This window comes from Hemitrygon akajei, chromosome 30 (assembly GCF_048418815.1).
Source record: "Hemitrygon akajei chromosome 30, sHemAka1.3, whole genome shotgun sequence".
Lineage (NCBI taxonomy): Eukaryota > Metazoa > Chordata > Chondrichthyes > Myliobatiformes > Dasyatidae > Hemitrygon > Hemitrygon akajei.
Window position 1 is genome coordinate 27,426,182 of NC_133153.1, and position 12,028 is coordinate 27,438,209.

At 38.5% G+C, this 12,028-nt stretch overlaps 1 protein-coding gene across 2 annotated transcripts in view; it reads left to right on the forward strand.

Moving 5' to 3' along the window:
• Positions 1 to 12,028, forward strand: part of igdcc4 (immunoglobulin superfamily, DCC subclass, member 4) — a 146,852-nt gene that overhangs the window by 42,791 nt on the left and 92,033 nt on the right. For both annotated transcript variants that reach the window (XM_073033192.1, XM_073033191.1), the window contains exon 3: positions 8,624 to 8,765. In XM_073033192.1, the coding sequence (XP_072889293.1) occupies positions 8,624 to 8,765 (142 nt within the window). The remainder of the gene's footprint in view (positions 1 to 8,623; positions 8,766 to 12,028) is intronic.

Consider the following 12,028-nt stretch of genomic DNA (forward strand, 5'->3'; position numbering starts at 1 on the left):
GGAGCGGATGTTCTCAGGGAAATGCATGGCAGAAATGTGGCAAATATTCAGGGAACATTTGCATGGCGATCTGCATAGGTATTTCCATTGAGGGTGGGAAAGGATGGTGGGGTAAAAGAACCATGGTGTTCTCAGGATGTGGAAAATCTAGTTAAGAAGAAAAGAAAAGCTTACGAAAGGTTCAAGAAACTAGATACTGATAGAGTTCTCAAAAATTATAAAGTTGCCAGGAAGGAGCTGAAGAATGAAATTAGGAGAAATAGAAGGGGCCATGAGAAGGCCTTGGTGAGCAAGATTAAGGAAAAACCCAAGGCATTCTACAATTATGTGAAGAGCAGGAGGATGATCCATGTGAGAAAAGGACCGAATAGGTGTAATAGTGGAAACGTGTGTGGAATTGGAGGAGGTAGCAGAGGTAATTAATGAATACTTTGCTTCAGTATTCACCAGGGAAAGGGACCTTGGCTTGCTGCGTTCACCGGCATTTTTTGAGTGTGTTGCGGGAATAAAAGGATCCTTTTCTGGTTGGCTGCCAGTGACTAGTGGTGTTCCACTGGGGTCGGTGTTGGGACCACTTCTTTTTAAGCTGTATATAAATGATTTAGATGATGGAAGTAGATGGCTTTGTTGCCAGGTTTGCAGATGATACGAAGATTGGTGGAGGGGCAGGTAGTGTTAAGGAAACAGGTAGGATGCAGAAGGACTTAGATATAGTTTAGGAGAATAGGCAAGAAAATGGCAAATGAAATACAATGTTGGAAAATGCATGGTCATGCACTTGGGAGTCCTTCTGCAGAACACCCTAAAGGTTAACTTCAGGTTGAGTCGATGGTGAGGAAGGCAAATGCAATGTTAGCATTCATTTCAAGAGGTCTAGAATACAAGAGCAAGAATGTGATGCTGAGGCTTTAAAGGCAAATGTGAGCCCTCACCTTGAGTATCATGAACAGTTTTGGGACCATCATCTTAGAAAAGATGTGCTGGCATTGAAGAGGGTCCAGAGGAGGTTCGCAAGGATGATTCCAGGAATTAAAAGGTTATCATACAAGGACCGTTTGATAGCTCTGGGTCTGTACTCGCTGGAATTCAGAAGGGTGAGGGGGGATCTCATTGAAACCTTTCAAATGTTGAAAGGCCGAGTCAAAGTAGATGTGGAAAGGATGTTTCCCATTGTGGGAGAGTCTAGGACAAGATGGCACAGCCTCAGGATAGAGGGGTGCCTTTTCAAAACAGAGATGTGGAGAAATTTCTTTAGCCAAAGGGTGGTAAATTTGTGGAATTTGTTGCCATGTGCAGCTGTGGAAGCCAGGTCTTTGGGTGTTTTTAAGGCAGAGATTGATAGGTTCTTGATTGGACATGGCATCAAAGGTTACTGGGAGAAGGCTGGGAACTGGGGTTGAAGTGGAGAAAAAAAAAAGATCAACCATGATTGAATGGTGGAGCAGACTCGATGGGCCAAATGGCCTAATTTTGTTCCTATGTCTTATGGTCTAATATTGGACCCCTCAGCTTCAGGTGTAATCCTTTCCTTTTGTACATTTCATACGTTCCTCAAAAGATATCCAAATGATCCAGAAATCTGAAATTCTACCCACTGCACCAGTTCCTTAGCACACATTCACCTTCCAAATCATCCTATTCTTACCCTCACTGCTGTGTGGTGCAGATAGCAATCTAGAGATTACTACCCTGGAGGTCCTGCTTTTCAGTTTTCTACCTAGCTCCCTAAATTCTCTCTTTAAGACCTCCTCATTTTTCCTACCTAGGTACCAAGACTTCTGACTGCTCACCCTCCCCCTTTAGAATGCTGTGCACCCAATCTGAGACATCCCTGATCCTGGCACTTGAGAGACAATATACCACCTGGGTGTCTCTATTGCGACCACAGAATCTTGTATCTGCTCCTCTAACTATGGGATCCCTTATCACTACTGCAATCCTCTTCTCTGCTCCCCCACTTTCTGAGCCACAATGCCAGAGAGTATTCAAAGTGGTATATTTATTATTAAAGGGGACAGCCATAGGGGTACTCTGCTCTGGCTGCCCAGTTCCTTTTCCCCTCCTGACAGTCACCGAGGCACCTGCAGCTTAGGGGTGCCCACCTCCTTAGTTTCTCGTATGAGCAGAGGGTCATTGAGCTGCAGCTCCAGTTCCTTTACACGTTCTCTGAGAAGTTGCATCTCAGTGCACTTAGTGCAGATGTGGTTATCCGGGAGGCTGGGGGTCTCCCAGAATTCCTATATCTCACATAAGAAACACAACCCAGCCCCTGGAGCCATCCTCACTGTACTACCTAGGTACTACCAGAGGAAGAATGAAGAAGATGAAACTTCCCAGATACTTACCTCGCCCAAACCTGTTCATGCCAAAGCCTGATGAGCCAACTTTTCCCCACTCTGACCTATCCGTCTTTGGTGTCCTGCACTATTATAAAAAAACCCTAATACAAGCTCGAGGAGCAGCATTTCATCTTCTGTGTGGGCAGGCTGTGGCTTTCTGTATTCAGTAATGAATTCTACAACTTCAATGAATTTGCTTTCCTGCCAGTATTAGAACTGGTCATTACTGTTGTAAGCTATCTATCTGTGATACTGGCTTTTCATTATCACAGCTGAACCCGATAAGCATGTCCCAAGCCCTGCAATTCACTATGTTGTTCAGAGTTCCTTTTGTATTATCACCCTCTAATTGCTCCTAAAAATGAATTAACTAGAGGTCTCTGGTCCAGTTAAGTGACCTAGCAAATACTAAGTATTGCCCTGGCAACACTGACCTTAACTTATCACAGATGTTCTATCTATTCATCTTCTGGATTTTTTAACTTAAATGTAACTCTTTTTTGGTTCTCATAAAATATTTGTATTCTAGAGTATTAACAGTATTTCTCTTTCTATAAATGCCTCTTACCTGCTGCATCTTTTCAACAGTTTCTGTTGTTATTTTGGGCTTTCAGCATCTGTAGTTTTTATTTTCACTTAATGCTCAGTTATCATGTCAAAAACAGATTGTGTAGTCATTAACTAATTTCTCTTGGAACCTTATGCATATTTGGCTGTGGTGATTTTACAACAGTCTGGCAACTGGCTGGTTGGCATTACTGATCCAGATTTTATTGTATTTTATTTACCTAGCCATTATAATGTGATTCAAAATCATTTCACTGGATGTGTAGCCTCTCAGTAGTAGTCCAGTGATTTCTTCACTGAAGGTGTCACCTGACAGTATAACATACCTTAGTGCTATATTGGAGCATCAGGCTAGATTTTTGTTTCGAAGTGTATTGAAAATTGAACCTATAATCTGCATCTGTCAGCAAATGCTACCCACTGAAACACATTGCCAAGTTAACAAGTTATAATGGAATTAGACATTTGTAACCATCTGTAACTGTCTCACTGTCCCTCTCGTAAAATGAATGAGTATTAATGAAAGATTTGAAGATGACTGAGTCTAGTACACCTGCACCTTATTTTGTGGAACTCCTACAGTGATGTCCTTGGGCCAAGGAGACAAACTTCCAAGAACTACAGTTATTTCCTTTGTCCTAGCTTTGACTCTAACCATTGATTCTTGTTGATTTCTATTAACTTCAGTTTTCTCAAGGTTTCTTGATACTAAAGTAGGCCAGATATTAGGGCAGGCACTCACACCTTGCTGGTGGAATTCAGCTTCTCCGTCTGAAGTAGATGAAGTCTTCAGTGAGGTCTGAAGATGAATGGTCCTTGAGAAACCTGGACTGAATACTGATCAGTTGATTGCTGTGGAATGGTATAGAACATATTGTTGTCAATGTTATGAGCTCCTTTGATGTGATACTAATTAACTGCAGAAGCTATGTATTTTTTCAAGTAAAAACAATAATGTTGCCTGAAGAACCTTTGACTTTGGACTACATCAGTAAGTTGGGGGAGGGGAAGGGGAATCAAAAGGGCAACAAATTTATCCTAAGAAAGAATTGGATTTATTGTTATATATGCATGAATTACAATGATTATGCCTGTTGTCCGAAAACCCTGGGTATAGGTTTGCTAGCCATTCTTGTGCAGTATATTGGCAATATAAATACAGCAATTGCAAAAGCTTCATTAATAGCTACCAGTATTCCTGATGTGGATAGATGATGTTTCCAGATTTTAAAAGTTTTAAGATGTTAATTATTCTTTTTAAACTTATGATGGCCCCATCAATAACTTGGTTGAAGTTTTATGTTTTTTTAAGATGACATGGCATTAACCATACTGTGCTTGTGATTCTGAAGGTTTCTTCTGTATTATCTTCATAGTCATATGTTTGTTACATTATGATGTGGTTTCCAGCAACAAGAAGATAATCTGGAAAATATTTTAAAATATTTTGGAGCATGGAGTAATGAAAAAGGTGTATTCATAATTAATAATTTTAAGACATCCCAGAGTTTTCTCCAACCAATGAAGTTTTGAAATAGTTTTGATCTACAGGCACTATAATACAAGAAATACAGTGAAATACAAAATAGGTCTTTGTGCTCAACATAGATTTCCCATCTTCCCAGGAATTTAATAATACATACAGAAATGTGCTATGCAATTCAAAGAGGAATTGCTCATTTATTTTTCATACCTCCGAAGTAAAACTGATGTACAGATATTTTCTTTCTTTAAACAAACCACAATGTCTGTTCTAGTGTTTTCCAGTAAAAGCATATTGTGAACATTTTCTTTCTTGTTGCATTGACTGTTTAGTTTGTTAGACATGAGGTCAACATCAGTTAAAGTAAAGATATGGGAATAATGTGTTTTAATTAGCAAAACCACTGAGAAGCACAAACTTGCTAACTACTGTAAAATGATCTATTCTATATGCGTGCATGAACTACCTTTGATTTCTGAGAACAGTGATTATTCACATAATATAATCAAGCTTGAGACTTGACAAGTGTGTAACAGGTGAAGGGAATAATGGTTTGGGTTAGAAGTCTCTGCTGATGGTGTTACTGAACAGCTGATTAACATGATTGTATCACTTCAGTCCATCATTTTAATGTAGTTGGTTTATTTGAAGTAGCGTATTAGCTCTATTAAAAATTGAGCATGTAAATATGATTGGAACACATCTGGCATTAATTTTTTTTTACTAGCTCGGAAAATCAGACTTCTGACGTAATGGTGTTCTGTTAAATCAGCAGACCCTCTTTGTAGTAAGGAGATACGAAATAGGAGCAGAAAAAGTCATTCAGCTGATTACATCTCACACATAGTGCCTTGTAGACCAGGAACCTTGTGCTGGATCACTCTTGATCTTAAAGCACATTTTTATTTGGTAGTGAATTTCACATGAACCTTTTGTTTAAAGTTTGATATATGTAAGTAATCCATATTCTCCAGTGTCTAGTCATGCATCTTTATTGCTGGGGGTTGGTGTTGTGTTACAAGGACCGATTTGTGCGTACGTAAACTTCATATTGACTGTAGTTTGATGACTGAGTTTTGAATGAGCTTATTTCTAGAGTTTAGGTGGTGTAGCTTGAACATTTTTTCACTAGTACTGAAATGATCCCATCACAAAGCACATCTTTCCCTCCCCCCAACTTTCTGTCTTCTGCATGGACTACATGACTCCCTTGTCCATTCGTCCTTCCCCACTGATCTCCCTCCTGGCACTTATCCTTGCAAGTGAAAGAAGTGCTACATCTGCCTCTACTCCTCCTCCCTCACTACCATTCAGGGCCCAAACAGTCCTTCCAGGTGAGGCAACACTTCACCTGAGAGTCTATTGCATCTGGTGCTCCCAGCGTGGCCTCTGGTATCTTGATGAGACCTGACTTAGTTTGGGAGACCACTTCACTGAGCACCTACACTCTGTCTGCCAGAAAAAGCAGGATCTACCAGTGGCCACCCATTTAAATTCCACTTCCCATTGCTATTCTGACATGTTAGTTAGTCCATGGTCTCCTCAACTATTGCGATGAGGCCACTCAGGTTGGAGGAGCAATACCTTATATTCCAACTGGGTAGCCTTCAGTAGTTGGCATGAGCATCGATTTCTCGAACTTCCAGTAATACTCCCCGCCCTGTCCTGCTATTCCCCATTCCCTTTTCCCTCTCTAACCTTATCTCCTTACCTGCCCATCTCCTCCCTCTGGTGCTCCTCTCCTTTTCTTCCATGGCCTTCTGTTCTCTCCTATCAGACTCCCCATTTCTCCACCCCTGTATCTCTTTCACCAATTAACTTTCCAGCTCTTTACTTCACCCCACCCCCCCCCCAGGTTTCACCTATCATCTTGTGTTTCTTACTTCTTTCCCCACACCTCCTTACTCTGACTCCTCTGGTTTTTCTCCAGTCCTGATGAAGGGTCCCAGCCCACAATGTCAACTGTACTTTTTTTCATAGATGCTGCCTGGCTTGCTGAGTTCCTCCAGCACTTTGTGTATGTTTACTGGAGTAATTCCATTTCTAACCTGGAAGGTTGTCAGAGCTGAGGTGTAAAATTACAGCAAGAAAAATGGGGATAGTGCCGTGAAGGATTTTTGTCAATGTGGAGAATCCTTCCCAAAACTATCTGTAGAAATTAATTTTCATTCTATGGCTGCTATCCTAACCATTGAATCCACCTGTGGAGTCTAGTAAAGCTGTATTAATGCTCCAGATTTTGTTCTGTCAATACCTAAAATTCTGATAAACTCATTAAATATCTCCTTAAATCATTAATGTTTGTGAGACTAGCTGTGAGAGTGCATAATTTATATCAAATTATAATGAGGAGTTTTAGATTTAAAATTTATAATAATAACATTTGAATGAAGTGTTTTGGTTGGAAGCAGCCAGGCTTAATTGGGTTAGTTAACATCTACAGTGTTATGTTTTGTAATTACAGAACATAAAACTAACTGAAAGAAAAACAGTGCTGGGAATAACATGTCTGCTTTGTTCTTTACTTTTGTGAGGTACACACTTAGGACATGGTGGCGTGATGACATATGCAATTCACGTACTTTTACATATAACCATATAACAATTGCAGCACGGAAACAGGCCATCTCGGCCCTTCTAGTCCGTGCCGACGCTCACACTCACCTAGTCCCACTGGCCCGCTGTCAGCCCATAACCCTCCATTCCTTTCCTGTCCATATACCTATCCAATTTTACTTTAAATGACAATACTGAACCTGCCTCTACCACTTCTACTGGAAGCTCATTCCACACAGCTACCGCTCTCTGAGTAAAGAAACTCCTCCTCATGTTACCCTTAAACTTTTGCCCCCTAACTCTCAACTCATGTCCTTGTAATGACTTGTAATTACATATAACTTGTAATGAATTATGTAAACAAAGAATTCTTAATTAAGCAATATTTACAATATTACTGAAATATTAAATACACAACATTCAATTTTGTTCTTTTTGTTTAAGCTACACTTAAACATTATTTAAACACAATTGCATTTATATATTTCTTTTCGGAGTCCTGGGCCATCTGTAAATATTTTATAGATACCTCTATTTTCTGAAGTGTGGTGATTGTTTTTATGCAGGAAGCATGGCAGTCATTTAGTACATATGATGTTTTTGCAAACAGCAATGTTATCATCTGCTTTTGCTATGATAGTGGGATAATATATGAGTATTGGGTACCTGAGAGTGTTTACCTTTTTATGAAATGTTGTCACCAGATAGGGCAGATAGGTTTTATTTTAACTGTCACCCAAAGATGACATTCCTAATGCCACATTCCCTCAGATCTGTTCTAAAGTGTCTGCTTAGATTTTTGAGCTTGAGTTTTCTGAATAGAACTTGAACTTTCAACCTTTCAGCTCAGAGTTGACAATGCTATCAACTGAAAATGGTTGACTTTTAATGTTTCTAGTTTTGATGTATGATTCTTTCTGCTGTAATCTTATGAGAAAGATGACCTGTATGACTCCATTACATGCTTCTCTCAACTATGTAATTTGATGCCACAGAGCAGTTCCAGGAAGATAAAGGAAATAGCAGTGGACATTTTATTAAGTAAATCTTGCAGATGTTCAAAAACTGGATTAATTTAAAAACACGAGAAAATCTGTAGATGCTGGAAATCCAAGGCCACACACACAAAATGCTGAAGGAATTCAGCAGGCCAGGCAGCATCTATGGAAAGAAATAAACATTTGATGTTTCGAGCTGAGTCTCTTCATCAGGACTGGAAAAAAAATGTCTAGTCAGAGTAAGAAGGTAGTGGGAGAGTAGGAAGAAGTACAAGGTGGTAGGTGATAAGTGAAACCAGGAGAGGGTGAAGTAAAGAGCTGGAAAGTTGATTGGTGGAAGAGATAATGGGCTAGAGGATGGGGAATCTGATAGAAGGCAGAAGACCATGGAAGAAAAGGATGTTAAATTCCTATACGATTAGCATATTTAGTATACTTACTAAAACATGTCATTATGTTTGTAATGCAGATCTTCCTAGTTTTGATTTTTGGTTAAAGCAGCAAGTCTCATTAAATATCAGAGTATAAGATATTTTAAATTGTAACATAATGTAACTGTTATAAACATTTGCTGAGGTTTTATTATTTTAATACCAGAAGCAGATATTTAGCATGTGGTTGTTGCAGTAACTTACTTTAATTTTTATCTCATTACACTCAAAGAAAATTTGTTTTTCCAGCTTTGACACAATTTCATCAGCAGCCACAGTCACAGATAGTGGAGGAGAATGGAATTGCCCGTTTTGAGTGTGGAATTAGTGGACTTCCAACTCCATTTGTCACATGGGAAAAGAACCAGACAACTATTCCAAATCACTCAAGGTAAGCTTTTGTAATGAACAATGATGTTCACAGTGTTGTTGATACAAATATATCTGTTAGTAGGTCACCTTGCAGATCCATTTAATATGTCATGGCACAGATATCAAATTGCACCAATTGACTTATTTATGTTTACCAGTGGTTAATTCCTCTGACTTTGTGCCTCCCTCTGTGTGGTCCCTTAACTTTGCTTTACCACAGACCTAGATTTCATTGTTTTCTCCTAACCCTGACCATTCCTTGGATGAGCCCAGTATTGCCTATTGATTAAGCAAGATTAGATAACGTCTCTGAGGACACAGGGAGGATTGAATAAACATTCCTTCTCCTCCTCCTCCAATGCAAATGAGGTAATGGTATCAACGTAAAGAAACCACCTCTGCTGCCACCATGGTCACTTACAAAGTTAGCTCTGCCCCTCTCACACAAAGCAGCCCTCTATGCCATTGGAGGTTCTGGACATTTTAATCATTTTTAAGATGATTGGAATCCTGTATACAACTCAAATGCTGCTAAAATTTCCAATATAGAGGTAGAGGAGAAGTAAACATGACAAAAATAGTATAATGAAGAAAAGTTGGAAACTGCAGAATGACAATTTCTGAAAAGTATTTCTCCTTGAACAATGCCATGAGGTTGATTAGAACATGATGAAAAATGGAAAATGATCAAAAATGCTACCAGTGTTATAAAAATAGAAAGGATTGCAAATTGAGCTATAATGACAAAATGTGAGCTGCACTGACCAATATGTGATTTAAAAAGCCACTCACTGCACTATATAATGATATTTGCTTCTGTTGTTTCTGAATTGTCTCAAATAGTTGCAATACTCATAAGCTCCAAGCCTTTGCTCCATCCATGTACTTATACTGTGGCAAGTTAAAGCATATTTGGGATTCTGTTTCACAATTGAAATTGGCCATTCAGCTTCAAAATCCATGCTGACTCTTGAGCATTTAATTTGTTTGCACTTATTCTCTGCCAATCTAGTTTTATTTGCCTCATGTTTCCACCAACTCATTCCCCTCCCGCCCCCCAAGAAATTACTATTCACTTACAAACTGGGTCAATTTACTGTAGCCAGTTAAACTACCACCTGCAATGCTTTGGAATATGGGAGGAAATAGGAATAACTGAAGGAAACTCCATACAGATAGCACAGAGGAGTTGGATTTGTGAAACAGCAGGTCTCCTAGTTGTACCACTTAGCTGTTTTCATTTTTTGAAAGATTTTTTAAATTTTGCTTTCTGGAAATAGAGCAAATAAGCTTAATTGCCTATTGAATTTCCTTTCTGTTCAAAATTGAATTGTAAAGGAAGTAGTTAAAATAAATTAGACTATTTGCTCTTGTTTTCAGCAATAGTTCACTGGAATTTTCATGGCAGCTTCAAACGTTTATTGTTATCAATTCTTTAGTCTTCTCTTTCAGAATTCCCTTGACTTTGAATTTTTCCAACTTAGAGGGTAGGCTTATTCTAGATCTTAATGCTGTCCTCTTTTGAGGTGAGGAATAGTAACTTCACTAACTACAAAATTTTCTGGCCATCTTCCAGCATGGGTTTATGAAAGGAAACTGGTGATTACAATCTGGTTGAACTCATGCATGTGATAGATATTCTTCATTGGTAGTTCATTTGCTACTGAGGGTGTAAAAAGTTTTAATTTCCTCCCACTGAGAAGCAATTTCCCAAAATCTGTTCTGAAAACTTTTAGCATATGTGGCTATAAATATTAGACTGATTGAATTTTTGGCCTCTAATGATAAATCATAGAAAACTATAGCACATGAGTGGGCTTTTTGGTGCACTGTGCCTGCGCTGACTATGATGTCAAATTAAAATAATTCAATCCGCCTCCATTCCCTATCAGTTCATGATGGTGTATGTACCATTACCAGGAGCTGTGAGTTAGTTTGAATATAGTGGATTACAGTTAATTGGGCCATCTGTTAATCGGGGCAGCCACTTATTTGGAATAATTCTTAAAAAACAAAAATGAATCAAGAAAATACCTTGGATTACCTTCATTTGTTTGGGACACAATGTTACTTAAATGGGGCGGGCAACTGTTGCCAAACAGTTTCTAACTAGTGTCAGATGCGTGCACTTGTGTGGCTGCTAGGTACTACGCTGTGCTTATGGTGAACAATATTTAAATAGCACCAATTGCATGTGTCTATGTTCAAAAATGAAAAGAAGTGATTTTTGTCACTGATAGTTGGGAAGAAATAAACAGTAAGACTCTTCAGAACTGTTTTGTTCACTGTGGTTTCAAGCATTCAAGCTTGGAGATGCAAGAAATGACTGGGAGCGAAAGTGAAACTATTTCACTACTTCAAGTTACAACTACAAAGAATCTAAAGGTATCAAAAAAAATCATCTTGAGTGTTACAATGAAAATAGAGATTTGGAGGATGAAATCGCCAAAAGCATTGTATGAGGACGGCCCATTATTTGCACTAGGTTTCTGTGTTGATATTGTTCATTTACAGTCAATCAAAAGAATATGATGGTGTACACTGGGCAATTTCCTCCATTGATAATATTTAGAAACTAATACACAGTTTTATAGTACTGTAGTGGTATTGGTACCATTCTAATTTGTTCTGTTTTTTATTTAAAGAATTTGTTATTCAGGTTGTCGTTTTTATAACGTTTAGCTTTTTTTCCCATGAAACTTCAGATAACTTAATTGGGCAAAAATGTACACCCAATGTGTCCCAATTAACCACAATGCACTGTATTCATAGGAAAAAGAAACTGCTTTCTTGTGGTTGATTGTTTACTGTATTTTTTAAATGTGAAGTGCACTCTGTTGGACATTTTTCAAGTTCATTTTTTTTCTGACAATTGATTATATTTCTTGGAACAAATGACTTTCTTCATTTCATTTAATTCCAACATGAAAGAGCAATTTTGTGAGAGGAATTATCTTTCGATATACTAATTCTGGTCAGAGCGTTAATTGGACTTTTGGCAAGAAATTACATGACTCAGGCCTGACCAAGCTACTTGGATCTACATAAAGACAGAAACAAGAATGGGATGGATAAGCAATATCAGAGCCAGTGCCAAAGACTAATGAATCTTCTATCCTTTACTAATATATCTATATGGTCATTTGGTTATTTAGTTTGCTTAATCTATAAATCACCATAGCCTTAGTAGTCTTAAGGCTTCTCCAAGCTTTGAAGCAATGGTAGCATTTTAGCATGGCTTGCCTATCTTTAGTGAGATGCAACATGGCCAGAAACTTCATT